The 25481-nt window shown below is 51.7% G+C and overlaps 1 protein-coding gene across 7 annotated transcripts in view; it reads right to left on the reverse strand.

Moving 5' to 3' along the window:
* The window catches only part of MAPT (microtubule associated protein tau), a 129877-nt gene continuing 104396 nt past the window's right edge, over window positions 1-25481 (reverse strand). For 3 of the 7 annotated variants that reach the window (XM_030799950.1, XM_030799948.1, XM_030799947.1), the window contains 4 exons: window positions 18046-18138; window positions 14053-14134; window positions 9669-9781; window positions 1-4374 (listed from right to left, as the gene is read on the reverse strand). In XM_030799950.1, coding sequence (XP_030655810.1) covers window positions 4159-4374; window positions 9669-9781; window positions 14053-14134; window positions 18046-18138 — 504 coding nt within the window. In that variant the 3' untranslated portion in view covers window positions 1-4158. The remainder of the gene's footprint in view (window positions 4375-9668; window positions 9782-14052; window positions 14135-18045; window positions 18139-25481) is intronic. The other 4 variants (XM_030799952.1, XM_030799951.1, XM_030799949.1 and 1 more) reach the window with 2 other exon arrangements.

The following is a 25481-nucleotide window of genomic DNA, read 5'->3' on the forward strand; positions in this document are numbered from 1 at the left end:
TTTAATCAGAGTAATAACTTTATTTCCAAATTCACTTTTACAGCAACAGTCAGTGTAAATCATTTGTTAAAACACACAAATACACTATATAGACATTCACAGACAGAAAGCTAAGCTAAGATGATTTCATGTCCCTCCCCCCACCCTCACAATTACCAAAGAAATCATGGGACTTGCAAGTGCCAGAAATTGTCCTGCTCAACATGGCAAACTCATGGGGCTAAGTCTATTAGGAGGTGAGACTCTAGGCCAGTGCCCAGGGTAACCCTTTTCAAAGCTGAAGAGAAATCAGAAGTCCTATGAAGCCACAGGTCTGTAGATGGGACACGCTGGTGATCACCTCTGCCCTCGCCCCGACCTCGTGGCTTTACTTGGAGAACAAAGATGAGGAGGGTGAAGCGAGTGATATCAGCTGCCAGAAGCACAGGCTGTGTGTCTGGAGCCAGTGTGAGAGGTGGCACAGAGGTGCCAACAGCTTAGAGGGAAGGATGCCAGGGTCTTAGGGAGGCATGATTGTGGGCTTAGGACCCCTGAAAGAGGGCAGCAGGCCAAAGCAACCAGATGTCCATATTCCTACGCCTGCACCCGGCTGGGGAGGGAATGGGGAACTAGCTAGCTGCCTGGGAAAGCCTGTCAGTGGAAAAGAGAAACCCCAAGGGCCTCTAACCCCGTGGCTGCTCCCTCCCTCTAGCAAATGTGGTTGAAATCATGAAAAAGGGTTACGAGGCAGTTTAAGTGCTGCACCCCAAGATCGCCCTTTGCCCATGTTAACTATCTTACACATTCCTCCCCCCTCCCCCCATAGCACAACAAGCAATAGCAAACAGGATACAGTCTCACCATTGAAGTCAATTTAAATGGAACTATTGATAAAGTGAGTCAACAGCTTGAAGGAGCCGGCATACAGTATATCCTATCTAGCCCACCCAAGGACACTGGCTCTGCAGGTGGGAGAAGTGAGGGAAGGGGAGGAGTGCCCAGCCCTGGGGGGATTGTCCTCATTTAAGGTCACAAGCCAGCGTGCCTTTGCAATTTATCTGCCAGCACTGATCACCCTAAACCATGATCTTAGGCTGGCCCCAAGAGCCTGCCCCACAAGGGGGAGATCCCAGAGCCTTCCGTATAAGGCCCGTGGTGCTGAAGAGCAGGGCACAAGAACTTCAGGAAGAGGAACCGAGGTGCATGAAGAAATGCGGCCGAAACTGTTGGCAGTAATGAGGGGGGCATATCTCTAACCACCACCAAATCTCTACCCCACATTTCCTTCTCCTCAGATCCCTTCAACTTAGGAGAATTGCTGGGACTCAGCAAACAGCAGGGAGGTTCTTGGTGGAGAGTTCTGGGCCCAGAGACTTCCTTGCAGGGAAAGCTCTAGCTGCACACGAAGCTGCCAGCCCTAGGGGAGGCCCTGGATTTCTACTGCCAAGTCCCTCAGGGTTGTCTTTAACTGTACCCAAACCAGAAGTGGCAGAATTGAGCCTTAGGCAGCAATGTTTTGCAAAGGCGGCTTCCCTTTTCTCATGGCAGCAGATGGAGTTTGTGCAAGGTCAGCGGGCTGAGGTGCTCTGGTCAAGGCTTTGGGAACAGTGTCTCCTGACTTGTCATCCTTCTTCAGGCAGGCAGCTCGGGCCTCTAGGGCAGATCCAGGACAGGCAATTCATCCCAATCCCTGCTGTGGTCGCAGGGCCCTTGGTGGGAGGCTGGGCTGCCCCTCCAGTGGGTGAGCTTAGAGAAGAACCCAGTCTGAGGGGTGGGCTGAGGCTCACGGAGCTTCTGGGAGCTACAGAGCCCCCCAGCTGGCACTGGCTTCCTTTTTCTTGTGATGCAGGAGTTGTAAGCCTCCTTTGGGACTGCTGTGAGACTTCGGGCTATGACCAGAGAGAACCATCCTCGTGCTGCAAGCCAGACCAGCCACAAGACCTACTCTGTGCCCTGACACAGGGAGCCCCAAGGGGAAGTAGGGAAGGGGACATCATCGCTTCAGTCCTAATCCTGTGCTTCAGGCCTTCTTCACAGCTGAACGGCCTCCTTAGCTGCTAGAATCTGGTCTCTGTTGGGTCCCAGATGCTGAGGAAAGCCTTTCAAAACTTGGGAGGCCCCAGCAGGGTGGCGCCACACAGGCCACATGAGTCCCAGCGTGGGGGTGAGAGACACCTCGTGAGGGTGGGTTAGAAACCTCTTTACAAGCATTTCAAGATACATGCGTCCTTTTTTTTTTTTTTTTTTTTTTTTCTTTTCACTATCATAGTCACTCTGGTGAATCCAAGCATAAACAGACAAATCCAACTACAACTCAACAGGGTGCAGATGGGGAGGGCAGGGCAACATCTATGTATATGTTCAGCTGCTCCAGCAGAACAGACAGCATGGCTTCCAGCTGGGACTGGGGGGAAAGAACCATTTCCAAGGGGGTGTGTTCCCCTTTGTCGGGTGCGGAGGGCTGATTCTATGCATGTGGAGCTGAGCGGCGGGCTGGGCTGTCTGGGAGGCTGGCAGCTACAAGCAAGGGTGGAAGTGGGGGACAGCGGGACTGTGGGCCTGCCCTGGGTGCCTTGCCCTTCCATCCTGGTGCCATCACTGACAACCAAGACACCCAGCCTCCTGCTGCGGGCTCAGCACAGGAAGGGGCCAGGCCTTCTCAGGAGAAAGGGCTCTCTCCATGTCAACAAGGCAGAAACACCTAGGGTCACAGCTGAGCAGTGCCCTGGCTCACATCTGTGACGGGAGGAGGAGGCAGGGAACTGAATCAGGTCATGAGATTCGTGGTGAGGGTCCCAGTTGGATGAGTGGAACTGAGAGTGAGAGGCTGGGGTCCCACTCTAGTGCCTGGACTTTGCCTTCCCTTAATTTCGCCCTCAGTATGGAGTAGGTGCCTCCCGCAGCCAACCAGGGTCATTACTGAGAAGGGGGGTGGTGAGGCTGGGAATTCGGGACATTGTGACGTGATGAGGGGTATAGGCAGTGACTGGGCTCTCATGGCAGACAACAGCACAGCGGGGCAGACAGGCGTGACTGCAGTGGCCGTGGGAAGGACAGGGGGCTCGGGACCCACCTCCCAGACCCCCACACACTCCAGAGATGCCGGTGGCCCAGGCTTGGAAACAGGTGGACGTCTCCCAAGAGGCACAAGTCCTTACAAAGAGAACTGATTAGCCCTAAAGTCCCAGGTCTGCGAAGTGGCCAAAATCATGGCGGCAGTTCCAACCTTCAGAACTCAATAAAACAGGGATTCTGTGGAGCAGAGGGAAGCCCCTCAGCTCAGGCCCCCTACCCTGCAGGGAGGGAGGAAGAGGCCAGCACTCTCAGACATCAAGGTCAGTCTTTTCCAAGGAGGTCGTCCACGGGGTGCCACCCTCCTGCCAGCTTGCCTTCTCTTTTTACCTGCTGTCCCTTCTCCCACAGGCTGCCCTGCAGAGGGTGGCACACTGACCCACAGCAGCCCTCCCCCACCCCACCCCTGGCCACCAAGGACAGGCGGCCGCTCAGACGCTGCAAGTGGCACAGGCCTTGGCCCTCCCAGCAGCACGGAGGGGGACGTCTACTCTCCAGTATGTGGCTTCCTCTCCCACTCCCACTTCTTGTCCTTCCTCTCCCCTCTGCTCAGCCCCTGCCTCGGCTTCCCCCGTGGCCTCCCGCCCCACCCCAACCCCCATCACACTCACACAAGGTTGACATCGTCTGCCTGTGGCTCCACGAACACACCAAGTTTCAAATCCTTTGTTGCTGCCACTGCCCCTGTGACACCCCCACAACGGGGCCAGAGGTGGTGGGCACCCCCAGTCCCTTGAAATCCCCCAGAAGCAGCTTTCAGAGCCTCTCCTCCTCCCTCTTCTACATGGAGGGGGGAAAAAAAAAGAATCAAAAGGAATTGCCTGAGGAAATGTTGGGTGTGGCCATGTTTTTGAATTTTTTTTTTAATATTTTATTACTAGCCCACCCATCAATTTGGAAAGATGAAATTTGCTCTTATTCCCATCACTGATTTTGAAGTCCCGAGCCAAAGCCGAGTGACAAAAGCAGGTTAAGTGATTAACCGATTAACCGAACTGCGAGGAGCAGCTGGGGGCAGAGGGCGGGGGCCGGGTCATTATTCTTTTTTTTTCCACACTCTCTCACTCTCTCCTCTGCACGATTATTGACCGCCCCGGGGGGGCCTGATCACAAACCCTGCTTGGCCAGGGAGGCAGACACCTCGTCGGCTAGCGTGGCGAGCTGGGGCGAGTCTACCATGTCAATGCTGCCGGTGGAGGAGACATTGCTGAGATGCCGTGGAGACGTGTCCCCAGACACCACTGGCGACTTGTACACGATTTCCGCCCCGTGGTCTGTCTTGGCTTTGGCGTTCTCGCGGAAGGTCAGCTTGTGGGTTTCAATCTGCAAGGAGAAGAGGAAGGGAGGGAGGGTGAGATGAAGTGCCATAGAAAGACCAGCCCTGCCAACTGCCCTGCCAGGCCTGGCCCAGAGTGCCAGGGATTGTTTTTTGTTTGTTTTTGAGACAGGGTCTTGCTCTATCGCCCAGGCTAGGGTGCAGTGGCACAATCTCACCTCATTGCAGCCTCAACCTCCCGGGCTCAGGTGATTCTCCCACCTCAGCCTCCCGAGTAGCTGGGATTACAGTTGCATGCCACCACACCTGGCTAATTTTTTGTATTTTTAATAGAAACGGGGTTTCACTATGTTGCTCAGGCTGGTCTCGAACTCCTGGACGCAAGCAATCCGCCTGCCTTGGCCTCTCAGAATGCTGCCATTACAGGCATGAGCCACTGCGCCTGGCCAGGAGCTATTGTTTTTATTGTCTTCCAATTGGTAATACCTGTGCCCACTCCTTCCCTGACCTGCCTCCCAGGCACCCAGGTACCCTCCCCAGAGACAGTGATCATTTTAAGTTTCTTGTGTACCCTCCAGAGATATTCCACACATAAACAAACACGTGTGAGTGTATATATACACAGGCTGCTTAGTATTCCATCACCACGGATGTACCAAAAGGCATCTACTCCTCTGTGGATGGATGTGTAGGCTGCTCCCGCCTTTAGTGATTACAGGCAATGGTGTGTATGAACAACCTCAGATAAATAACCCTGTATGAACATCATGTCACACACGCGTTAAGTGGGTCCTAGAAGTGGAGCTCTTAGGTCAAAAGGCATGCGCATTTTATTTTGATAGATATTGCCAGATTGCAAAGGAAAATGTGGAAGGAGAAGCTGGAGAAGATCAAGGATGTCTCCCACAGCCACTGATGCCCAGACATGAGCCACACACATTCCTCCTGTTTGCCAGTGACTGATGAGTTTGGAGGGGCAGCAACTGTGGGCAGCACTGGCAGGTGGGCCACAAAACATGACGTGACAAAGGCCTTTTTATGTGTGGATGGGTGGATGGATGACTGTCTAGCGACTTATCTATCCATCTATTTATCTATCTATCTATCATCTATCTATCTATCATCTATCATCTATCATCTACCTATCTGCTTGCCCAGGCTGGCCTCAAATTCCTGGGCTCAAGCAATCTTCCCACCTTAACCTCTGGAGTAGCTGGGACTACAGGCTCATGCCACCGTGCCTGGCTGAAGCCCTTTTGAAAGTGGAGAAACACATGACCTAGCCAGGAGTGCCAAAGGATACCAGGAAACGCAGAAGCAGAAAGTGTTCACTGGAGAAGCGAGCAGTGCACAGTAATTCCTGATGACCCTGAAGTGGTCGACACGGTCATTCTCAGCCCTTTTTGGGTCCTAGGCTCTTTGAGCATCTGGTAAAGCCAAAAATATGTGTGCACATGTCCATCCACACTCACGCACAGCCATTTTCCATATAATTTTAGGAGTCCATGGATCCGGGGTGAAGGGCCCCTATTGCAGGGGGCTTGAATGAGCGTAGAGAAAACCAGGCTCCCATTTAAGCTAGATGCATATTTTGTTCATTTGGGGTCACTACTTTGAAAAAATGATTGTTCTCTATTACTGTATACTGTATTTTCTTTATCTTTTCTTTTTTTTTTTTCTTTTTTGAGACAAAGTTTCACTCTTGTCACCCACGCTGGAGTGCAGTGGCACGATCTCGGCTCACTGCAACCTCCGCCTCCGGGATCAAGCAATTCTCCTGCCTTGGCCTCCCAAGTAGCTGGGACTACAGGTGTGTGCCACCACACCCAGCTAATTTTTGTATTTTTTGTAGAGATGGGATTCGGCTGTGTTGGCCAGGTTGGTTTCGAACTCCTGATTTCAGGTGATCTGCCTGCCTTGGCCTCCCGAAGTGCTGGGGTCACAGGCGTGAGCCACCATGCCTGGCCTGTTACTGTATTTTCTTGAAAGACCATTTAATACAGGCTTTGATAAAAATATTTATATTAATGTTTTTTGAAGTGTTTTTTTTGAAGTGTTTTTTAAGACATTCCTGGGTATGTCCAAAAATCCGCAAACTGAAAGCAACCCAGGAGGCTGGTGTTGTGCCCCACTGCTTGTTAGCAATTTTTCTCAATACACTGGGAAAACAGGGGACTAACACTGCGGGGATCCCCGGGACCAGGATGGTATTTTCTGAGTAGGGGGCAGGGCCCTGCCCACCCTTCTTGAGCCATCACATGGACGAGTTCGAAACAGAAGGAGTCAAGAAGCTGAGACTCAGCGTGGCTCTAACTCAGGTTCTTAGAGGACTGCAACGCACCAGGAACCTTCCAGAACATTGTCTTTTTTGGGTCTCACAACCACCCCGGGACGTAGGTACAGCATTTCCATTTCATCTTGCTGAAGGAGAAACTGAGGCTGAGAGGATTTGTGGATCTTGACTGTCCAAGCAGAGTCAAGCCCAGAGCTTTTCCTAACACAGAGAAGCTTCCAGAGACTGTGGGGGGCCTCCCTTCACCCAAGAAATCACTAATGTCCAGGCCCTATCCAGACCCACCCAGTCAGACTATGGGGACGGGGCCAGGCCCAGATATCTTTAAAGTGCCTTGAGGCTGGGAGGCCCTGCCTTAGACCAGGGGAGGCCCTGGGGGGTAGAAACAGCAGAGAAGCTTACTGCTTCCCCAGATAACTGGGCCTGGCCCCCACATCCCTTGAGGTGGACAGCCTCCTGGTCCCTCCTTGTTTTCTCACTTTGGATAGCGACCCAGCCACTGAAAAGTATCCCTGTGTCCTGAGTTGCACAACCTGAGAGCTCTCGGCCAGCTATGGGCCAGTGCCCTCCCCTGCCTCAGGGCCTGTCTGGAGGTAAGGTCTGCCCCAGGCCACAGTTTGCAGCATCTGCAGCAACGCTGTATCAGCAAACGCTTCTCACAAAACTACATTGTTAGACATTTATCACAAATACAAGATGAGGGTGCCCATCTGTTCAGAACCAGATGCAGTGGCAAGAGGGGAGGGTGGGGACTGGCTAGGGCAGGGGTCTCTCAGCTGCCAATTGAGTGGCCTGGTGGAAAGACGGCCTGGCTGCCACTTCCACCCAACTGGGCCACCACGAGAAGCATACTTTCTCATGCCGACTTGGGTCTCAGATCCTACACCCTTTCTGGGACACCCCCGATATGGTTTGGCTGTGTCCCCACCCAAATCTCATCTTGAATTGTAGTTCCCACAATTCCTACATGTTGTGGGAGGGACCCGGTGGGAGGTAATTGAATCATAGAGGAGGGTCTTTCCCGTGCCGTTCTCATGATAGTGAATACGTCTCCCGAGATCTGATGGTTTTATAAAGGGGAGTTCCCCTGCACAAGCTCTCTTCTCTCGTCTGCCACCATGTGAGACAAGCCTTTCACCTTCCACCACGATTGTCAGGCCTCCCCAGTCACGCGGAACTGTGAGTCCATCAGACCTCTTTCTTTTAAATTGCCCAGTGTCGGGTATGTCTTCATCAGCAGCGTGAAAACGGACTAATACAACCTCTTTTCCCTCCACCACTCCCCAGTCAGCTGCCGGGAGACCCTGAAGGTTGGAGAGTGAGCCACTCCCAGAACTTCAGGTTGGGTGTGGGCGGGAAACCCCAGAGGGTGCTTGGCTGCACTTCTGCAGAAGAGAAGCAGCAGCTACCAGACCGCATCCTGTGCCAGGCCTAGACAGAGCTCGCCCAGCGCCACACACACCCTCACTGCACAGACACCCACAGCAAGACCTAGAGACTAGAAACTGCTGGGGACACCAAGGCCCCAGCAGCCTCGTGTGGACACTTCCACGACAGGCAGGCAGAGGCTTTGCTAAAATCAGGATTTCAGCATCATTGTTTTGCTCTAAGTGCCTGGTAACCCATTTAGAAAATTAGGTTATGTTCCCATGACTTGTTCTTGGTGCGCCACAGCTGACTGGGGATGTCTACTTCCTTTTTTAGTTGCCTGCAAACATCAGGGCCTAGGACAGTGGTTCTCGCTTTTTTTTTTTTTTTTTTTTTTTGAGATGGAATCTCACGCTGTTGCCCAGGCTGGAGTGCAGTGGCACGATCTCAGCTCACTACAACCTCTGTCCCCCGGGTTCAAGCAATTCCCATGCCTCAGCCTCCCAAGTAGCTGGGATTCCAGGCATGCACCACCACGCCCAGCTAAACTTTTGTATTTTTAGTAGAGATGGGGTTTTACCATGTTGGCCAGGCTGGTCTTGAACTCCTGACCTCAAGCCATCTGCCCACCTTGGCCTCCCAAGGTGCTGGGATTACAGGCATGAGCCACCGCACCCAGCCAGTTCTCACTTTTGACTGCACTGAAGAATCACCTGGGAGCTTTAAAAACTACAGCGACTTAGGCCGAGCACTGTGGCTCACACCTGTAATCCCAGCACCTTGGGAGGCCAAGGTGGGCATATTGCTTGACCTCAGGAGTTCAAGACCAGCCTGGGCAACATGGCAAAACCTTGTCTCCACAGGAAATACAAAATATTTAGCCAGGCATAGTGGCAGGTACCTGCGGTTCCAGCTACTTGGGAGGCTGAGGTGGGAGGATCACCTGACCCAGGGAGGTAGAGGCTGCAGTGAGCCGAGATCATGCCAGTGCACTCCAGCCTGGATGACAGAGGGAGATTGACATGGTTTGGCTGTGTCCCCACCCAAATCTCATCTTGAATTGCAGCTCCCATAATTCCATGTGTCATGGGAGGGACCCAGTGGGAGGTAACTGAATCATGGGGGCGGGTCTTTCCCATGCTGTTCTCATGATAGTGAATAAGTCTTGTGAGGTCTGATGGTTTTATAAATGGGAGTTCCCCTGCACACGCTCTCTTGCCTGCCGCCATGTAAGACATGCCTTTGCTTCTCCTGTGCCTTCTGCCATGATTTTGAGGCCTCCCCAGCCATGTGGAACTGTGAGTCTATTAAACCTCTTTCCTTTATAAATTACCCAGTCTTGGATATGTCTTTATTAGCAGTGTGAGAATGGACTAATATAGAGACCCTGCCTTAAATACATAAAAATAAATAAAAACAAAAACTCCAGCAACCGAGCTGCACCTGAGACCAATTGGTCAGCCTCTCCAGGTTGGGGCCCAGGTGTGAAACATGCTGAAGCTCCAGGTGATTGAGACAGGCAGTCGAGACCCACTGGATGCTGCTGAGGGCCCACATCCAGCCGGTCAACACAGAAGCCTCTGTTTTCCTCCTCTGGGAACTGGGCCAGCCTTTGTCCACTCAACTTGATTAATGCCCATATACCCAAGGGCAGCATCCAACCCGCCCTGCCCCCTTTACCTTTTTATTTCCTCCGCCAGGGACGTGGGTGATATTGTCCAGGGACCCAATCTTCGACTGGACTCTGTCCTTGAAGTCAAGCTTCTCAGATTTTACTTCTACCTGGCCACCTCCTAGAACACAACACACACAAGAGCATCTTGCCATCATCTTCCGTGGTTCCGTGGACTTAACATACATTACATGAGGTCTGCAGTCTACAGGGCAAAGTGCCAGGGGCTGCTGGGGCACAGCAAAAATTAGATTGGGTGCCATTGCTCTGGAGGGAAGAAGACAATGACAGGACTTCTAGGTTTGCAGCAGGACTTGAACCAGGGCCAAGCAAGTGGTTCCAAGTAGAGACCAGCCTTTAGAAGTAGATAAGACTCTCCTTTAGAATGGTGTTTGGATACAAGTAAGTCCTTGCAAAGCTCTTGAAAATAGTTTGCTTCATCTTTCTAATCAAAGTGTGCATCAAATATTTACACTGTAAACTCTTCTTCTTGAGATACTGCAAAGGTAAATGACAGCTCAGTCCAGGAAAAATTATTCTAAATATACATTGGTTGGCTTCCAGTAAGTAAAGTCTTTTTTTTTTTTCTTGAGACAGTCTTGCTCTGTCGCCCAGGCTGGAGTGCAGTGGCACGGTCTCTGCTCACTGCAAGCTCTGCCTCCTGGGTTCATGCCATTCTCCTGCCTCAGCCTCCCGAGTAGCTGGGACTATAGGTGCCCACCACCACGTCCGGCTAATTTTTTGTATTTTCATAGAGACAGGGTTTCACTGTGTTAGCCAGGATGGTCTCAATCTCCTGACCTCCTGATCTGCCTGCCTCAGCCTCCCAAAGTGCTGGGATTACAGGCGTGAGCCACTGCGCCCAGCCCAGTAAGTGAAGTCTTTTCTATATCAACATCCTGTAAACCATGACCCCACAAGACCTTGGAATTAAATTGAATGTCAAAATGCACACTAAATAAGAATGCTTTCAGGCCGGGCATGGTGGCTCATGCCTGTAATCCTAGCACTTTGGGAGGCCGAGGCAGGTGGATCACCTGAGGTCAGGAGTTTGAGACCAGTCTGACCAACATGGTGAAAACCCGTCTCTACTAAAAAAAAATACAAAAATTAGCTGAGCATGGTGGCAGGTGCCTGTAATCCCAGCTACTTGGGAAGCTGAGACAGGAGAATTGCTTGAACCCGGGAAGTGGAGGTTGCAGTGAGCCAAGATCATGCCATTACACTCCAGCCTGGGCAACGAGAGTGAAACTCCATCTCAAAAAAAAAAAAAAAAAAAATAGCCGGGCATGTTGGCATGTGCCTGTAATCTCAGCTACTTGGGATGCTGAGGCAGGAGAATCACTTGAACCCAGGAGGCGGAGGTTGCAGTGAGCCGAGATTGCACCACTGCACTTCAGCCTGGGAACAGAAGAAGGCTCCATCTCTAAATAAATAAATAAAGACCCTTTCTCCCTCCTGACGCTTGACACCATGCCCAAGCATGGGACAAGGCATGAGGAAGAGACAGCCCACAGGACTTTCCAGGGAAAGATGACAAAAGCAGCTCCCAGCTGCTCTCACAGCTGGGGTAGTGGCACCACTTGTGGAATACTTTCCACTGGGAGACTAAATCCCACAAAGTGTCCAAGGGAGCCAGAAAATAAGGAGTCACATTCTAGACTGAACTTCTCATGGCCTTCTCTTCCCACAGTAAGGGTTCAAGTAAAAACCAGCCCCGAATAGGGCCTAAGGCAGAAATCCCTGCTCTGGACTCTCGGGGTGGGGTGACAGAATCTATAGCTGTGTCGTCCAATAGGGCAGCCACTCTTCCTCAACTGCACCAGCCATGTTTCAAGTGCCACATGTAGCTAGTGGCTACCATACTGGACAGCACAGACACAGAATATTTCCATCACTGCAGAAAGATGTATACACAGCACTGATTTCTTTCTTTCTTTCTTTCTTTCTTTTTTTTTTGAGGCTGAGTCTCACTCTGTCTCCCAGGCTGGAGTGCAGTGGTGCGATCTTGGCTCACTGCAAGCTCCGCCTCCCGGGTTCATGTCATTCTCCTGCCTCAGCCTCCCAAGTAATTGGGACTACAGGTGCCCGCCACCACGCCCGGCTAATTTTTTCTATTTTTAGTAGAGGTGGGGTTTCACTGTGTTAGCCAGGATGGTCTTGATCTCCTGACCTCGTGGTCCGCCTGCCTCGGCCTCCCAAAGTGCTGGGATTACAGGCGTGAGTCACCGCACCCGGCCGACAGCACTGATTTCTACACAGTGTGAGGTGGGGAGGGGAGTAAGCATGGTTCCAGTAGGATCATTTTCTTTTCTTTTTCTTTCTTTTTTTTTTTTTTTTTTTTAGACGGAGTCTCACTCCCTCACCCAGGCTGGAGTGCACTGGCGTGATCTCGGCTCACTCAGCCTCTGCCTGGGTTCAAGTGATTCTCCTGCCTCAGCCTCCCAAGTAGCTGGGATTACAGGCGCCTGCCACCATGCCTGGCTAATTTTTGTATTTTTAGTAGACACGGGGGTTCGCCATGTTGGCCAGGCTGATCTCCAACTCCTGATCTCTGGCAATCTGCCCACCTCGGCCTCCCAAGGTGCTGGGATTATAGGCGTGGGCCACCACAGCTGGCCCAGAGCATCATTTTCTATTTAAACAAAGTCACAGAGGGGACATGGCAGTGACCCAGGGTTCCTGTGCTGTAGCTGCTGCCAATGGTGAAGCGTCCCCCATGTTGGCTGGGGACCAAGCTCATACATCCATATAGCTGCACCTCGAGCCTGAGAGGCCCTGTGGACAGCTTGCCGGGAGAACAACGGGTTAGGGCTTAAGGCCAGCATCTCGCCTCCCTCTTCACCTTGAAAAATATATTTTTTTAATTTTTGTGGGTACATAGTTAGGTGTATATATTTATGGGGTTCATGAGATGTTTTGATACAGACACACAATGTGTAATAATCACATCATGGAAAATGGGGTATCCATCCCCTCAAACATTTGTCCTTTGTGTTACAAACAATCCATTTATATTCTTTTAGTTTTTTTTTTTTTTTTTTTTTGAGACGGAGTCTCGCTCTGTCGCCCAGGCTGGAGTGCAGTGGCACAATCTCAGCTCACTGCAAGCTCCGCCTCCCGGGTTCATGCCATTCTCCTGCCTCAGCCTCCCGAGTAGCTGGGACTATAGGCGCCTGCCACCACGCCTGGCTAATTTTTTGTATTTTTAGTAGAGACGGGGTTTCACCGCGTTAGCCAGGATGATCTCGATCTCCTGACCTTGTGATCCGCCCGCCTCGGCCTCCCAAAGTGCTGGGATTACAGGCGTGAGCCACTGTGCCCGGCCGTATTTTTATTTTTATTTTTGAGACGGAGTTTCACTCTGTCACCCAGGCTGGAGTGCAGTGGCAAGATCTCAGCTCACTGCAACCTCTGCCTCCCAGGTTCAAGTGATTCTCCTGCCTCAGCCTCTCGAGTAGCTGGGATTACAGGCGCCTGCCACCATGCCTGGCTAATTTTTGTATTTTTAGTAGAGATGGGGTTTCACCATGTTGGCCAGGCTGGTCTCAAACGCCCACTTCGGCCTCCCAAAGTGCTGGGATTACAGACGTAAGCCACTGCACCTGGCTATCTTTTAGTTATTTTTAAATGTACAATTAAATTATTTACTATAGACACCCTGTTGCACTATCAAATACTAGGTCTTATTCTATTTTTTTTGTACCCATTAACCGTCCCCCCACCATCCCCTCACTACCCTTCCCAGCCTCTGGTAACCATCCTTCTATTCTCTATCTCCTGGATCCCACAAATAAGCGAGAACATGTGCTTTTTCTTTTCTTTTTTCTTTTTTTTTTTTTTGAGATGGAGTCCCGCTCTGCCGCCCAGGCTGGAGTGCAGTGGCGCGATCTCTGCTCACTGCAAGCTCCGCCTCCCGGGTTCACGCCATTATCCTGCCTCAGCCTCCCGAGTAGCTGGGACTACAGGCGCCCGCCACCACACCCGGCTAATTTTTTGTATTTTTAGTAGAGACGGGGTTTCACTGTGTTAGCCAGGATGGTCCCGATCTCCTGACCTCGTGATCCACCCACCTTGGCCTCCCAAAGTGCTGGGATTACAGGCGTGAGCCACTGTGCCCGGCCGAGAACATGTGCTTTCTTTCTGTGCCTGCCTTATTTCACTTCACTCCCGCCTCACCTTGTCTTGGGCAGCATGGCCTGGGCAGGAGCGAGCTGGAGCCGCCACGCCTCCTGGGCTCCTGCAAGTTTCACACTCAACACTCTCTTTGATGTAGGTCTACCTAAAAAATCCTTTCCAGCCCCTTCGGAAGTCTGGGGCAGTTCCAGCCTCACCAGGACTCCTCCACCCCCTGCACCTTCCCGTCCCAACGCTCGCCTTCCACAGGGCTACCTGGTTTATGATGGATGTTGCCTAATGAGCCACACTTGGAGGTCACCTTGCTCAGGTCAACTGGTTTGTAGACTATTTGCACCTGGAGATGAGAGAGGAGGAGAGAGAAGAGGAAAGGCAGAGAGAGAGGAAGACAGAGAGACAAAGAGGATAAAATGGGATTATTTGATTAAGGGTGTAACGCAATGAGAAGCAGCTGTGTAAGCCCAGGCCCTGATTGGACAGTGGTTCCCAGCTGCCATGAGGAGCACACCCTAGTCAGGGTGGAAAAATGTGTTGTCGAGATTCTGCCAACACTGCCCCAGGGGAGCTGGGGACTGTGGGATTGGAGTGTCTTCAATCCCTGCAGAACAAAAGAGCCTCTGGGAAAAACAGGGACCCATTGTCATTATGCAAGACCCAGACATTTGCTCAGCAAACGCGTAAGTGTAAAAAAGTCACTCCCTTTCCTGACATGAAATTGACAGATCACAATCAGACATGAAGGAAAAAGTGATCAATAAGATGAGTATGCACAGCATCTGAAAAATCTTGCTGGAAAGGCAGAACTGCGGTATCTGCTGAGCCTCAAAGAGGAGAGGCGCTGTGAGGGTCGATGGGTGGGCTTTATTCCAGGAAAAGCTTCCACGGACCCTGGAAAGCCCTAGAGCAAAGACCATCAGTAAGCAGGACCCAGCGGAGTTCAGCAGCTCGGACGTGAGAGCCAGCAGGCACCTGCACACTCAGTGTCCTGGACATTCCTGTCTTTAGCAACAGGAACAAAGCAACACCAACAGGGTGGGTAGGTGGCACAGCAGAAACCAACAGATTTAGTGTCTCAGCAAGCTCGAGCGGACGCAGACACACATGAGGGGGCCTGTGGCCTCCAGAGCACCACTCCCTCAGGGAATGATGGCCCTGAGCTGCCAGCTGATCTCAGTCCAAGAACCAGCTCCCCTGGGGTGGGGGGCACGCTGTAGGGATTCCACAGTGGCAGACAGACAGGTCCCCTGGAGGCAGACTTCTATGAAGCCATGGCTGTGTGGGGCCTGGGGGGCGGGTCACTGACTGACATTACTGGAGTCCCCAGGGCCTCCAGCAGTGGCCTTGTGTGGAGTCACCTGAGGGTGCAAGGGGGCAGCCACCTCCCACCTATCAGTCAGCTCCCAAGGAAGCCCTGCCCTGGAGCTTCCTGGGAAACAGCTGGCTTCATGGCTGAAGATGGTTTATCAAGGTCACCAAAAAACAAGGTGCAGGGTGGGCAGTGGTTTCTCCTTCTACTTAGGTCTAAACTGGAACCATCCTGAATTATTTTGGTGTCAGCTGGCATGTGCTCTTTATGGATGGGGAGTTAACTGGGGCAGAGATGGCTGAGGCCCATGTGTGTCAGGGCAGACATGATCTGTGACAAGGACGTGGGGGGACAGGAAGGATGGACGGCGCACGGCCTGGCTTGGAGAGAGCTGTGCTCTGAGGCCGGCGCCGAGGGGGTGGACCAGGGCCGAGGGAGGTGGGAGGACGTGCTGGTATGACCAGGGCCTCCTTCCCTCTTCCCTCTGGCTTGGGTGAGGTAACTGGTGAGAGGGAGAAGGGGGCTGGGACAGGGACCAGGGAACGGCCAGAAAGGAGGGGATGGCAGTGGGAGCCAGGGCGGTGGTCAGGATACCTGGAGGCCAGGGACGGGGACAGCAGGCCCTGCAGAGCTTCCAGGGTCCAGCCAGGAGGCAGAAGGGTCCCAGGTAGAGAAGGAGCAGGGCCAGCCCACTAGGAAGGGGCCCCCAGGCTGGGGAGAGGCTAGGGCCCAGGCCAGGGATCCAGTGCCCCCAGATGCCAGGGGCTGGCATCTCTTCTCACCAGGAGAAGGGCTTCCAGTGAAGGTGCTCAGAGGGCAGTGCTCAGCCCGGGGCATCTGGTGGCTCTCTGCCAGGTCACAGGCTAGACCGCAGACGAGCACAGCGCGGGTCACAGGCTAGCCCGCAGATGAGCACAGCGCGGGACACAGGCTAGCCCACAGGCGAGCACAGCGCGGGTCACAGGCTAGCCCGCAGATGAGCACAGCGCGGGTCACAGGCTAGCCCGCAGACGAGCACAGCGCGGGACACACGGGCGGGCCCCAGGGAGGTCTCGGATGTCCTGGGCACTGCCGCCTCTTTGGGCATCAGCTACCAGAGGGGTTGGCCACGCAGCCCGTGTGCGCTCTCTCCCCAGCTCTGCCTCAGCAGCACAGCCTCCACCAGGCCACCAGACTCGACTTCAACCGGAAAGCACATGGCCTTCCTCCTCTGGCCAAGCCCACTTTGAGGAAGCCAGAGAACCAGGATCAAAGCTCAAACAGCTGAAAACAGCAATCCCAGGAACAAGGGCCTGGGCGGGGGTGGGGGCGGCACACACCTCTTCTGTCCCCTCACAGCAGACAAACTGCGGGGGACAGGAGAGCAGGGCGTGGGAGACAGGAGACACTTAGCAGACACTGGTGAGGAAGCGTTAGTAAGCCCCATGCAGCAGCCGAAGGGCAAGCGCTTGCTACTTGTGGGACTCAAGGGGCCTCAGGGCAGAAGCCGGGATCCAGGTGCTCAGGGCAGGAAGCAGCAGCACATTGCAAGAATAAACCCTCTGGGCTGGATGCGGGTGGCTGCCTCAGGCCAGGCATTTTCTGGAGACAGCCCTCCCCGGAGCCACAGCAGTGTCCGGTACTGCCAGCCAGGGCCAGGTGATTGCTCTCAAAAATCAACGCCTCCCTTGGGATGGACCCCAAGGGTCTCATACCTCCAGCTCCCCAGGGTGTTAACAGTTTGCTTTCAGCTGACCAAGAGAGCTGGTGGGAGAGGAGCCTCGGGCGCCCAGTGGACACAGACCGGCCAGGGGATGATGAAGCCTCAGCTTATCGGGTGGGTCAGTTGCACTTGAGGATCTGAGTCCTGAATCTCATGGAGACACTCCACAGAAGACGCATGGAGTCCCCGGGGACATTTAGAGGAAGCCAAATCTATTTATTTTGAAATTATTATATTATTGTTTTTTGAGACAAAGTCTCACTCTGTTGCCTAGGTTGAAGTGCAGTGGCGCGAACATGGCTCCTTGCAACTTCCGCCAACGGGACTCAGGCGATCCTCCCACCTCAGCCTCCCAAGTAGCTGGGACTAGAGGTGCGTGCCACCACACCTGGCTAATTTTATTTTATTTTTGTAGACACAGGGGTCTCAGTGTTGCCCAGGCTGGTCTTGAACTCCTGGGCTCAAGTGAACCTCCCACCTTAGTCTCTCAAAGTGCTGGGATTACAGGCACGAGCCACCGCTCCTGGCCAGAGGCAGCCAAATCTAAAAGGGCCAAAAGCAGCATTTCTCTGCCACACCTCAACGCTGGGCAGAGGGACCTGTCGCACTTTGGTTTGGCTCTTTGCATCTGGAGTCTCTGCCAGAGGGTGGCACAGGCTAAGCATAAGCTGGAGGCTTAGGAATCGGCTCCTGCCTTGAATATGTAGGAGGCGCAGCTGAGCAGGACAATAAGACCTGGTGTCCACTCATCAGAACAAACGGGTCACCTGTCCACAGTGGAGCCACTCAATGTCAACCTGCCCAGGTGCCGGGGGAGGAGGCGGCAGCCCAGTCTCAGGTGCCACCACCTTCAGCCCAACTTCCAATGGGCTATGGGGCTCCTGGGGACAGGGCTGGGCGTGAGTGGAGGGAGACTTTGATGGGTATTCTCAGCTTCCCAGGCAAGGGCCAGAGAGAGGGTCCATCATCTGCCCTATTCTGTCCACGCAGCCTGAGCAGGCTGCGGGACCCAGAAATGCTGGGACACCCCTTCCTAGAATATGAGGAAGGGGCTTCTGGGAACAGTGGACCATATGGGGGAATGTGGGGAGCCGGGCTACATTCACCCAGGGGGTGCAGCCAGATCCTGAGAGCCCAAGAAGGATTTATTCTATGCAGTGTCTCGCAAGTGTACGCACTCACGCCACTTCCTAATAATTCAAGCCACAGCACGGCGCACGGGACGTGTGAAGGTACTCACACTGCCGCCTCCCGGGACGTGTTTGATATTATCCTTTGAGCCACACTTGGACTGGACGTTGCTAAGATCCAGCTTCTTATTAATTATCTGCACCTTTGGTAGCCAGAAAAAAGGATGAGTGACACGCCACCCTGGACCCGCCTGCTTGCTTGCAAGGATGCCTCCACTTTCGGACTTGGCAGAGGCAGTCTGGGGAGTGACGGGAGGTCGAGTCACACCCCAGGGGAGCTGAAGGGACAGAGAGAGGGCCGCTCTGAAGGCATCCCAGAACTGTGAGTGATTCCCAGCGGGCTTTACGAAGCTGGGATTGCAGGTCCTCAGGGGCAGGGACTCACTTCACAAAAGGATGGCATCGTGAGGCCTGAACCCCAGAGGGGAGCGTTCACCAGCCTGGGGTCAAGTGAAAAACGTGTTCGGCCACACTGACGAGTGAGTAATAGGAAGTTCCCCGGCATCTCCACTCACACCTGGCTAGACCCACTGGCACATTCCCAGAGAACTTCCTGCGGGTGTTCTCAAGCCTGTCGGGCATCAGAATCACCTGTGGATTTTTAAAAATACCTCAGACCCCAGCCCTGACCTAGAATTAGAATCTGGAGGAGTCTGGCTTCAGTCTCTCTAGTTTTGAAAAGTTCCCCTGGTGATTCTGACACACAGCCAAGTTTGAGAAGCCCTGACCCCGTAGGCAAGACACAGGCAGCTTTGTGGGGAAGACAAATGTGGGGTGTCCCTTCTCTACGAAGGCTCTGTCCCTGCAAGGGGGGGCAGTGCCTTCTCCTTCCATCCACCCACCAGCCCTCTCCCACCCACGATGCCACCAAGTGCATAACGGAAGCTGAGCAAATGCTCCCGTGGGGCTTTTTCTCAGCTCTTCCATAAGCAGGGGTGGCCTGGATGGGTCTCCCATGATTGCATTTCTGGAAGGTTCTTTCTGCAGACACCAGGGAGGTGTGAAAATTCAGCATTTTGATGAGAAATGATTTTTACCAATTTGCCTAAAAACTATGAAATAGAAAACCATGGTTTAGGGATTTGGAAAAACTCGACATTTTGTCTGCCAGATCAGTGAGAACGCCTTCCTCATCCGGTGACCTTCCCCTCAGGAACTCTGCAAACAGTGGAAACAGTGTGCTTTGGGTTTTTTGTTTTGTTTTTTTTTTCTTTGTGAGATAGCGTCTCACTTTGTCACCCAGGCTGGAGTGCAGTGACACCGTCATGGCTCAGTGCAGCCTCGACTTCCCCGGGCTCAGGGGATTCTCCTACTTCAGCCTCCCAAGTAGCTGGGACCACAGGCACATGCCACCACACCTGGCAAATTTTTTGTATTTTTTGTAGAGATGAGGTCATGCTATGTTGTCCAGGATGGTTTGAAACTCCTGGGCTCGAGCAATCAGCCCACCTCGGCTTCCCAAAGTGCTGGGATTACAAGCGTGAGCCACCATGCCTGTAATCTCAGCACTCTGGTTTTTATTCGTCTCAGATGTAAATAATTGCCAAGTGGTGATCCCAGTGAAGGACCAGCCGTGCCAAGGCCGTTTCCAAAATCTTGAAAATGGCACCGAGACCTTGGTGGCTCTTTTGAGAATGCTGGGTGGAGACCACTGCCCTGGAGGCCCCATCAGCCTGGGCTGTCGGGTCTGGGGTTGGAACTCCAGCCTGCCTTCTGGTTCATCCTGTTTTCTTCCCCTTAATTTTACTTGTCTGAATCTTCAATATGAATCAATATCTAACTCATTTCCTCATAATCTTTTATGTTCCTTCAAAAGACTATGTATTTTTATTAGAAAATATAACGATTTTAAAAAACAGAGCTCATCAAAGCAAAAACCGTTTTCTTACCACCGTAACACAATCATGATTGCATTTTGTTGTATTTCCTTGAAGCCTCATTTATATATAACTACCCCTGTATACCTATACTTGGTAGAATTATTGTGCACATGCAATTTTGTATCTTGCTCTAAGAAGTGATATCATATCCTAGTCTGGGCGCGGTGGTTCACGCCTGTAATCCTAGCACTTTGGGAGGTCAAGGCGGGTGGATCACCTGACGTCAGGAGTTCGAGAACAGCCTGGCCAACATGGTGAAACCCTGTCTGTACTAAAAATACAAAAGTTAGCCAGGCATGGTGGTGCACAACCTAGCTACTCGGGAGGTTGAGGCAGGAGAATTGCTTGAACCCGGGAGATGGAGGTTGCAGTGAGCTGAGATCGCGCCACTGACCTCCAGCCTGGGTGGCAGAATGAGACTTCATCTCAAAAAACAAAAAACAACAAAAGAAGTGATATCATATCCTAAGCATTCTCTATGGTCTACGGTCATCAGAAGCACTATGTTTAATAATATGTCCCATTCCATTTTGTGAATATTGTTCCCCTGCTATCCAACATTTGTATTGATTCCACTTTGTACTTCAATAATACAAACAGGCCGGGCGCGGTGGCTCACGCTTGTAATCCCAGCACTTTGGGAGGCCGAGGCGGGTGGATCACGAGGTCAGGAGATCGAGACCACGGTGAAACCCCGTCTCTACTAAAAATACAAAAAATTAGCCGGGCGTGGTGGCGGGCGCCTGTAGTCCCAGCTACTCGGAGAGGCTGAGGCAGGAGAATGGCGTGAACCCGGGAGGCGGAGCTTGCAGTGAGCCGAGATGGTGCCACTGCACTCCAGCCTGGGCGACAGAGCGAGACTCCGTCTCAAAAAAAAAAAAAAAAAATAATAATAATAATACAAACAGTCCTGCAGGAGCTGGATTTGATGCAAAGAAAAAAAAATACAAACAGCCTCCCATGAACCTCTTTCTGAAAGGAGCTTTTTCCATATGATGGGTTATTTTCATAAGACAGAGTCCTAGAATAGAATTTCTGGGTCAAAGTTATAAATATTCTAAAACCTCTTGGTACAACTCTCCACATGGCTTTCTAAAAGGGTTGCATGAGTTTTCGCTGTGAGCCCTGGTGAGAGAGCCAGCCTCACCACATTGCTGCCAGCACTGGGTGTTTACAATATTGTTTTGCTTATTTTTTTGACCAAAATAAAAGAAACTGCATTGCTGGCTTATTCTACATCTCTCCGATCATGACTGAAATCGCTCCTTTAAACCCCTTTTTGCGGATGGGTGTATTTTTTCTAACATACAAATATTTACATTTTATTTTTATTCTTTTTATTATTTTTAAAATAGAGACAAGGTCTCACTCTGTCGCCCAGGCTGGAATGCAGTGGCGCCATCGTAGCTCACTGAAGCCTTAAACTCCTGGGCTCAAGCAATCCTCCTGCCTCGGTCTCCCAAGCAGCTGGAACTACCAGTATGTGCTACCACGCCCAGCTAATTTTTAAAAATTCTTTGTGATGATGGGGTCTCGCTACGTCACCCAGGCCGGTCTCAAACTCCTGTGCTCAAGTGATTCTCTCACCTCAGCCTCACAAAGCACTAGGATTACAGGCGTGAACCACGGTGTCCAGCCTACATTTTAATTTACTTATTTATTTTTGTTTTATAAATTTTTAATTTTAAATTTATATGGGTACATAGTAGGTGTATATACTTGTGGGGTACATGAGATATTTAGATACAGACATACATTATGCAATAATCACATCAGGGTGAATGGGGTATCTATCACCTCAAGCATTTATCATTTCTTGTGTTATAAACATTCCAATTATACTATTTTTTATTTTATTATTTTATTTTATTTTATTTTATTATTTTTTTGAGACAGAGTCTTGCCTTGTCACCCAGGCTGGAGTGCAGTGGCGAGATCTCAGCTCACTGAAAGCTCCACCTCCCGGGTTCACGCCATTCTCCTGCCTCAGCCTCCCAAGTAGCTGGGACTACAGGTGCCCGCCAACATGCCCGGCTAATTTTTTTGTCTTTTTAGTAGAGACGAGTTTTCACCTTGTTAGCCAGAATGGTCTCGATCTCCTGACCTCGTGATCCACCTGCCTCGGCCTCCCAAAGTGCTGGGATTACAGGCGTGAGCCACCATGCCCAGCCGTGGATTATTTTTTAAATAAAAAAAAAAATAGTTTTAATGGAGATAGGGTCTTGCTATGTTGCCCAGCCCAGGTCTCAAATTCCTGGGCTCAAGTGGTCCTCTGGCCTCAGCCTCTGGAGTAGCCCTAGCACCTGTAGGCTTGACGGTCATTTTTTATTCATAACTTTTCACTGGATAAGTCTTAGAAGATTTGCCTGCTTTCAGAAAGGAGTGGGAACGGCTTAGAATTAGAAAACACACACAATAATAAAATAGGAAAATGTAAAGAGTAACATTAGAAGAAGGGAAGGGCATCAACACTGACAATTACAAGAGTGATCATTACATTTAACTTTGAGCTTCCTGGAAGCCGAGGCAAAAAGGGAAATGTCATGGGTTACGTAACTCTCCTTATCTGACAAAGAAAACTTACCAGTTTTTCAAGGAAGAGAACTTTGTTTTCTGTACTAATCCATAAAAGAAATTAAACAAATGAATCGAAGGACATTAAGCAATAACTCAGTATCTGCCACATACTTAGAAATGTTTTTTTCTGGCCGGGCACGGTGGCTCACGCCTGTAATCCCAGCACTTTGGGAGGCCGAGGCAGGCAGATGATAAGGTCAGGAGATCGAGACCATTCTGGCTAACACGGTGAAACCCCGTCTCTACTAAAAATACAAAAAAATTAGCCAGGTGTGGTGGTGGGCACCTGTAGTCCCAGCTACTTGGGAGGCTGAGACAGGAGAATAGCATGAACCTGGGAGGTGGAGCTTGCAGTGGGCGGAGATTGCACCACTGCACTCCAGCCTGGGTGACAGAGCGAGACTCCGTCTCAAACAAACAAACAAAAAAAACCAAAAAAGAAATGTTTTTTTCCATGTGGCTTTTTCTTGTTCTAACCCCACAAAAAAGGCAACAAGCCTTTGTGAGATTTTGCAATAGACACAAGGGTATTTACAAAGCAGACCTGAACTACTGCCAATTGTCACATTAAGTCAACACCGTTTATAGAATCTTAGATTTACAGAAGGGAGAGAAAAGAGGAATGGTTGTCATTATGAAATCAGAATCCTGAAATTTAATTTCTCAGCTACAGTAACATATATATTACACTTCAGCTCTGGATAGACACTGACAAAAACCATCAAGGGAGAGAATGATGTGTTGCAAGCTCCCAATTTTGATCCAGGGAACTCCTAGTCAGGGGAGAAATGTCTGTGGTCACAGTTTGACCCTGAAGGAGAGGCTGTGGTGAGGTGGGGCTGGGGGTGTGTGTCCACTTGGTTTAATCAATTTCCTGGAGCACCCAAAGCAGCCCTAAGCTCTCACTAGACCTTGATCTGGTTTTGTTTGGGTTCAGGTCTCTCAAGGCTGTTCCAAAGAGCCCAGCCCTCCCTCCCTGGCCCCAAGCCTGCAGCCCCACAGCCCCACAGCCCCGTGCCTCACAGTTGGCTCCCAGGCTGGCCCAGGCTTGGCCTGTCTCCAGCACTGCCTGGTGCTTGCTGTGCTGCGCTTTGCCTCACCAGGCTCAGCAGGCCCAGTGCAATACTCTGCTGGGAATTTAACCCGGGGTGGGCACTGGATGCCCACACAAGCCTTCTCTTCAAGTCCAAGGTGATCAGCTTGGGAACTGACACAGGAAAACCTGTCTATGTCCTGTCAAGTCAGCTGGCCAAGGAAGAGATCAAATAACAGGGTAAAGTCACCTTCAGCATTATTTACACTGTCCTTTAAACAGTGATGAACCCAAGCTCCTTTAAAATGATTTGATTTACACAAGATTTTTCAGAAGCACTGATGTACAGGGAAAGATGCCTGGAGGGTCTCAGAGTTACAGAGCTGTCCTAGAGGAGGGTCCCAGCTTGGCTCTGCCCCCTACTTACTGTGGGGTCTGACATCTCAGCCCAAGCTCACCTGCATCCCTGGCCCTGATCGAGGAGAGGCAAATGATTTCACGTACAAATTCACTGTATTTATTCCACATAAATGCTCTACATAGATGCTTTTTAAAGAGACAACTGGGGCTTTGCTATTAAATATAATGTATTTTTAAGGCCAGGTGTGGTGGCTCACATCTGTAATCCCAGCAATTTGGGAGGCCGAGGCAGGAAGATCACTTGAGCCCAGGAGTTCAAGACCATCAAGCCCAGGAGTTCAAAACCCCATCTCTACAAAAAATATAAGAAATTAGCTGGGCACTGTGGTGCAAGCCTGTGGTCCCAGCTACTCAGGAGGCTGCGGTGGAAGGATCTCTTGAGCTCAGGACTTCAAGGTTGCAGTGAGCTATGATTGCACCACTGCACTCCAGCCTGGGCAACCCAGCAAGACCCCGTCTCAAAAAAGATAAACAAATCAATACACACAGGGAAGGAAGCAGCCACCCAGGCGGCGGCCCAGAACCAAGAAACAGTTACAGCATTCTATCGCCATCTTGTGACCATCTTGAATATTGCACCCCCAAGGCTTTCAAAGCCCCACTGCTCAGGTAGGTTTCTGTCCATCCTGGGCTTCCAGGCTCTGTGCTGCTTCAGGTCTTCACATCCCAACTATTGGCCTGGACATCCTCCAAGAAAGTGACTTTAGCTCCATCTTCTCAGATCCAACCAGGCCCCCCCATGCTCGGGCCCCTGGGCCCTTCCCTGGCCGTGATCCTGCACACCCCCTTCTCCCCGCTGGCAGCCACAGGGTCCCCAGTTCTCCTGATCCTGCAGCCTGGGCCCCACATGAGCAACTTCTCTCTCGCCCTACGTGGCCCCTGGGACTCCTTGCTTCTTCAGCTCTCCTCTATGTTTCCCAGCGACCCCCCAAGAAGGGCTGCTGAGGCTGGGCCCTCACCCCTGCTTAACCCTCCCCAGCAGATGCCAACAGCCCGTCTGCTTCAGCACTCCCATGGCCACTGCCAGCTGAACTGAGCCTGTCTTCGGGGCCACCCTCCAGCACTCTCTGTCCTATCAGATGATGTCCAGAGACTTGCAGCTGCCCCAACCTCTCTTCTGCCAGTGTGAACTCTCCTAGCACTCAAGCTTCACACCCCTTAGCGCTGAACACACGCCCTCTGCTGCCCCAGCCGCCTCCAGTTCTTTATTTTGCTTTTGCTCTGAAGAGCTCCACGTTGCAGTGTTCCACTATCCTCCTTCAGCTCCTGCACCTAGCACTCTGGGTGGGGGCTGTCCTTTCAAAGGCCACTGAACAGGTCCCAAACAAGGGTCTGCCTGTCTTCTCTGGCTTGCTGACTTGTGCGGGCTGCTCCCCCTCCATGTCCTTCCCTGGCCAAGCTCTCCATCCTACGTTCCTCCTGCTGCTGTGACTGGCCCTTTCTCTGCTCACCTGCCCCTGTCCCTGGCCTGGACCCTGGGGGCAAAAGCTCTGAGCACAGAGCCTGGTGCTCAGAGGTGCCCCATAAATGTTGTCTGAATGAATAAAGGAATGAAATAAGGAAGGAACCAGCATTT

The sequence above is a fragment of the Nomascus leucogenys genome, chromosome 19 (genome assembly GCF_006542625.1).
Source record: "Nomascus leucogenys isolate Asia chromosome 19, Asia_NLE_v1, whole genome shotgun sequence".
In the NCBI taxonomy this organism is placed as follows: domain Eukaryota; kingdom Metazoa; phylum Chordata; class Mammalia; order Primates; family Hylobatidae; genus Nomascus; species Nomascus leucogenys.